General features: G+C 42.9%; 1 protein-coding gene across 2 annotated transcripts in view; it reads right to left on the bottom strand.

Annotated features, from left to right (window-relative positions):
- b4galnt3b (beta-1,4-N-acetyl-galactosaminyl transferase 3b) overlaps positions 1–5,441 on the bottom strand; it is a 203,134-nt gene extending 197,693 nt beyond the window's left edge. The window contains exon 1 of one of the 2 annotated variants that reach the window (XM_078219999.1): positions 4,921–5,441. In XM_078219999.1, coding sequence (XP_078076125.1) covers positions 4,921–5,068 — 148 coding nt within the window. In that variant the 5' untranslated portion in view covers positions 5,069–5,441. The remainder of the gene's footprint in view (positions 1–4,920) is intronic. The other variant, XM_078220000.1, reaches the window with a different exon arrangement.
- Positions 5,442–6,000: the final 559 nt, after the last annotated feature.

Consider the following 6,000-nt stretch of genomic DNA (forward strand, 5'->3'; position numbering starts at 1 on the left):
ATTACTTTGAACAGCAGTGACTTATCCAAGTAAACAGCCTGAGCACACAAAAATCAATGAAATGAAGGCTAAGCAATCAGTCGTTAGTGGCATCGACTGAGGGACAAACGTTGGCCATTCCTCATTGCCCTCTTTCAAATACTGATCTACATCAAAACATGTGAGATTTCAATTCAGCATTTCATATGAAAAATAGCATCCCCGACATGCAGCACTAGTTTAATAATATTCTTTCTATAATAGGGTGACCAGAACTGTACACAGTACTCCAAGTGTGGCCTTACAATGTCTTGTACAATTTCAACAAGACGCCCAACTCTTGTATTCAATGTGCTGACCGATGAAACCAAGCATGCCGAATGCCTTCTTCACCATTCTGTCCACCTGTGACTCCACTTTCAGGAGCTATGAACATGTACCCCTAGGTCTCTTTGTTCTGTAACTCTCCCCAACACCCTATTAACTGAGTAAGTCCTGCCCTAGTTCAATCTACCAAAATGCATCACCTCGCATTTATCCAAATTAAACTCCATCTGCCATGCGTCAGCCCACTGGCCTACTTGATCAAGATCCCGTTGCAATCGGAGATAACTTTCTTCACTATCCACTGCGCCACCAATTTTGGTGTCATCTGCAAACTTACTAACCATGCCTCCTATATTCTCATCCAAATCATTAATATAAAAATGACAAATAACAGTGGGCCCAGCACCGATCCCTGAGGCACACGGCTGGTCACAGGCCTCCAGTTTGAAAAACAATCCTCTACAACCACCCTCTGGCTTCTGTCAAGAAGCCAATTTTGTATCCATTTAGATACCTCACCCTGGATCCCGTGAGATTTAACCTCATGCAACAATCTACCACGTGGTAGGTTGCTGCATAACATGTATTAGTATACAGTGAAAAATATTCTTTCTTGCATACAAAGGATATCATACATAGAGAAGGAAAGAAGAGAGCCAGTGACAGCATAGATGTGAAGTTGGCCGAGTGACTTGAAACAATTGTAGTGAATGGTTGTTTTTGGACTGGAGGATGGTATAGTGGAGTTCACCAGGAGTCAGTATCAGGACAACTGCTTTTCTCGATATATATGCACATTAATGATCTAGAACTGGTTGTGCAAGACAATTTCAAAATCTGCAGATATCACAAAACTTGGATGTGTTGCACACTGTGAGAAGGATAGGGAGAAACTTCAAAGGGAAAGCACTCTGGTGAAATGGGTGGGCAAGGATCAGATGGAATTTAATGCAGAGCCTTGTGAAGTGCTTCATTTTGGTTAGAAGAACGAGGAGCAGCAATATAAAATAAAGAATACAATCCTAAAGGGAACATGGGAACAAAAAGAACTGGGGGGGGGGGGTGCATAAACTGTTGAAAGTGTTAAGAAAGGTATACAGGATCCAGAGCTTAATAAATAGAGGCAAGTACAAAAGCAAGGCCTTTTTCCTCGGATGGTGTTGGCTAGCACGAGGGGACATAGCTTTAACTTGAGGGGTGAGAGATATAGGACAGATGTTAGAGGTAGGTTCTTTACTCAGAGAGTAGTAAGGGCGTGGAATGCCCTGCCTGCAGCAGTGGTGGACTCGTCAACGTTGAGAGCGTTCAAGTGGTTATTGAATAAACATATGGATGATATTGGAATAGTGTAGATTAGAGAGGCTTTAGATTGGTACCACTGGTCGGCGCAACATCGAGGGCCGAAGGGCCTGTACTGCGCTGTAATGTTCTATGATAAACCTTTATAAAATAAGTGGAGTAATGAGTCCAATTTTGGCACCACACTTTTAAGGTGACTGGCAAAAAAACCAAAGGTGGCACGAGGAAAAAAACTTTTTTTTATAAACGCAGTGAGTGGTTAGGATTTGGAATGCACTGCTTGTGTGCGCGTGCTGGAGGCAAAAAGGACATTTGAAAGGGGACTTTTATAAGCACCTGCAGGTAAACAAATTTGCAGGGCTATTGGGGAAAAGCAGAGGAACAAGTGGAGCTGCTCTTGTAGAGAGGCAGCATGGATGTGACAATCCAAATGGCTTGCTTCTGTGATTTAAACCTTTTCTCATTATATGAAACAAATTTAAATTAGTTCCTAACCAATATACTACTAAATATTTATGTAGATTCCAAAATACAACCAGGGGTTTGCTTTTGGTGACAACCTCAAGCGTTGAGAATATTTTAAAAACTAAATTTAGAAATACCCCTCACAACAAAAGAGCTGCAACCTCAAAGTTTGTTATATTTTGGCAACCAGATAACCGATTCCCAGTAGTATTTTTGCCAAATGAATTTTCTTCATCGATGCGCTTAAACGCTGAACTGACTGGTTGCTAAAAGCATTGCAGTCAAGCCTAGGCCTGCCCTCTCGCAAAAAAAAACTAGATTCAAGTGATTCCAGCAGGGATTGTTTTAACTTTACACACAGTGGATGTTTTCACATCATGTGTAGCTGTTCCAATTTAACTGTTTCACTCTTAACCTGGGGTTAAAGTACAGTGTAATTGCTTAAATTTCTTTTTGTGCTGCTTGCATTCAATTGAAAAGAAGTGGGAGAGAAATTGAATAGATTTTTCCTCCCCCCAATTTACAATGAATGCCAAGGAACACACATTTTGGGGCTAGATTTCACTCCTTCCCAAAGTGGAAGGCAGCTATTTCTTGGGTGTGTTGCAAACCTGCCAGAGAAAAGCATTATCAAATCAAAATCCTGATTGATTGTAAAAGTCCAACCAAAAACTGGTTAGCTTGAGAGTGGAGCTTGCACAGCACATGCTGCGTGCAATTATTCCAGACCTTCAGCAAGGCTCATATGGGCTGGAAAAAAAATAACTGCTTTTCTCACTCCACAGATGCTGCCAGACTGGTGACATTATCCTGCATTCTCTGTTTTTATGTCGATGAAAAATGTGGGTTGAATAGGAAAGGCCAGAATGGATTTCTGAAAGGGAAATTGTGTTTAAATAATTGGAGCTTTTCTTTTTGGAGAGGTTTTGGAAAGGGTCAATGAGGGTAATATTGTTGATGTGGTGTACAGGGACTTTCAAAAGGCAGTCGACACAGTACCACACAATAGACTTGAGAGAAAAGTTATAGCTCATGGAATAAAGGCACAGTCGCAATATGGATACAGAATTGGCCAAATAGTAGGCAACAGAGCAATGGTCAATGGCTATTTATCTGGAGGAGGGTTTGTAGTGGTATTCCCCACAGGCAAGTAGAGACTCTTTAGAATCCCTACAGTTCAGAAGGAGGCCATTCAGCCCATCAAGTCTGCACTGACTCAGCATCCCACCCAGGCCCAAATTCCACCCTATCCCTGTAATCCTACACAGTCACCCTAGCTAATCCACCGAATTTACACATCTTGGGACACTAATGGGCAATTTAGCCTGGCCAATCCACCTAACCTGCACGTCTTTGGACTGTGGAAGGAAACTGAAGACTGTAGAACTTCAGAAGGGCATAGACAAGTTGATGAGTTGGCAGATAGGCAGCAGCTGAAGTTTAATGCAGAGAAATGTGAGACGATGCATTCTGGTAGGAGGAACATAGAGAGACAATATAAAATAAGGGGTACATTTTTTTAAGGGGTGCAGGAGTAGAGCTACCTGGGAGTACATGAGCACAGATAATTGAAAGTGGCAGGACAGGTGGAGAGAGCAGTTAATAAAGCATATAGTATTCTGAACTTTATTGATAGGAGCATGGAATACAAGCGCAAGGAGGTCATGCTGAACTTCTACAAGACACTAGTTAGACTTCAGCTGGAATATTATGTACAGTTTTGGGTGCCACACTATATGAAGGATGTGAACGCATTGGAGAGAGTGCATAAGAGTCTTACAAGAATGGTTCCAAGGATAAAAACAACTTCAGTTATGAGAATAGATCGGAGAGAATGGGGCTATTCACGTTGGAGAGAAGGCAGCGACGAGGAGATTTGATAGAGATGTTCAAAATCATGAAGGGCCTGGGCAGAGTAGATAAAAAGTGTTCCTGAATGAGAGGGCACAGATTTAATGCGATTTGCAGAAGCAGCACTGATGTAAGAAAACTTCTAGAATGCGCTGCCTGGAAGTGTGGTGGAGGCAGATTCAATCGAGCTATTCAAGAGGGTCTGAGATGGTTATTAGACTAGAAACAACGTGCAAGGGGTACGGGGGAAAGGCAGGAGAATGGTGCTAAATTACTATCCTCTTTGGCCAGCCGGTGCAGACTCGATGGGCCGAAAGGCCTCCTCCTGCGCTGTAACAATTTCAATCCGAAACACACACTCCTGCCTGAGCTGCTGAGTAGACATCAAATTTCTACAAAACTTACTGAGTAGATGCAGCGTTTCCCTGCTTTTATTTCGGGTTTCCAGCATCCACAGGACTTTGGCTCTTGAACAAAACTAATCGGAGAGTTTTAGCTTGTGACACAAATGTGGAGTGATCAGTGACAAAAAATAAATTCGTGTTTTTTATTCCCCCCCACGCCACCCTCAAACTTTAAGTCGAAAAATACACCAACCCCATACTGTGGAGCGATTCATCGAATTGACAACAAAATAGAGAAATTGGTAACAAATTAGCCATCCACCTGAAGGAAAAAGTGTTAGTTATCTCCACAGGGCTGTGTGCATCGTCCCATTGTACAGGCGACAGCAGCAGCAACGTGGACACTAAGTAACTAGAGATAGTTCACTGTTAACCAACTGGGACCCTTCAGCAAAACCCCTCTCAACAACAACTAAAAGCAAACTGCTTCTGAAAAATAATAAATCCGAGTCCTTTTGAAAACCTTATTTTTTTCCTCACAGGGAAATCAATGACAAGGATTATGTCCAGTTCAATCGCTACTTTCAAAATAAAACGTGACGGCCACATTATTGTGGTGAACAATACGAGTTGTTTGATGTTCCTGCAGCCTTACCGCGGTGGGGTTTGAAGGCGCCTCGTCTCCACTCACTGGAAGCGACGAACTCCAGGTAAGCAGCCCAAACTCCCAGCCCCAGGATCACCACAAACACCAAAACGTTGAAATGTTTCCGAATCTTCTTGACGGGGAAGAGGGGCATCATCTTTGTCCGAGTGAGATTTATATAGATAGATTTAAATAAATAGGTATAAATTAACCCCCTCCCCTGCTTTTTGTTCGCCGCTGCACGGGCGGCGGAGGCGCTGCTGTTGCTCAGTCTGAGCTCCAACTCATTGTAACAAAGTGACTGCCCGCATGGAGGGAGGGAGGGAGAGAGGGAGCAGCTCCTCTCCTCCACTCACACTCACTACCCAGGCACTTATTCACATCCCCATCCCGTTGCACTCTTGTTTTTTTTTTGTGTGTTGCCTGTCTTCACACTCGGTGCAATACTTTCTTTCACGAGAAGAAAGGGGTTTAAGGGTGTCCCCCCAAAACCCTGAGCACCTCCCTCAATAATAGCGACGTCCTTCACTACTTCGCGCTGCCTGAAGGCGGAGAGAGAGAGAGAACCAGCGCTAACCCTTCCCTCATTTAAAAAGGTAATGTCCCTATCCCCACTTAAAGCACTCTCCGCTAAAAAAAATCAGTGTCCCTGAAACTCTCACGTTCACCACATTAACTCCCTCATCTTTTACAGCCAACGCTTTGACCCCTCCCCCCCCCTTACCTTAGTTTGTCAATTGTTTCATTAAACACCTATAATTTAACTTTATTACGGCGCTTTTAGTTGTAATAAAACTCTAAATCGAAAGTAACTCATTCACGTTGATTTATTTCTACTCCCCATTGGTTTTTAATGATCCATCATTTTTGGCAGTTTCAGTTTCGGTGGGTCCCACCTCGTCCTGGTATAATTTCAGTGATTCGATTATTCTTCATGGTATTCAGTTTTTAAAAAAACCCGCAACGACGTCAGATTTTTATTTACATATCAGAAATTCTGGATTAATGTTAAACAATCCGAAAGTCGTGCTAGTTAGATGCATTAGCCATGCTAAATTCTCCCTCACCTGAACAGGTGCCGGAGTGTGG

This window comes from Mustelus asterias, chromosome 9 (genome assembly GCF_964213995.1).
Source record: "Mustelus asterias chromosome 9, sMusAst1.hap1.1, whole genome shotgun sequence".
Taxonomy (NCBI): domain Eukaryota; kingdom Metazoa; phylum Chordata; class Chondrichthyes; order Carcharhiniformes; family Triakidae; genus Mustelus; species Mustelus asterias.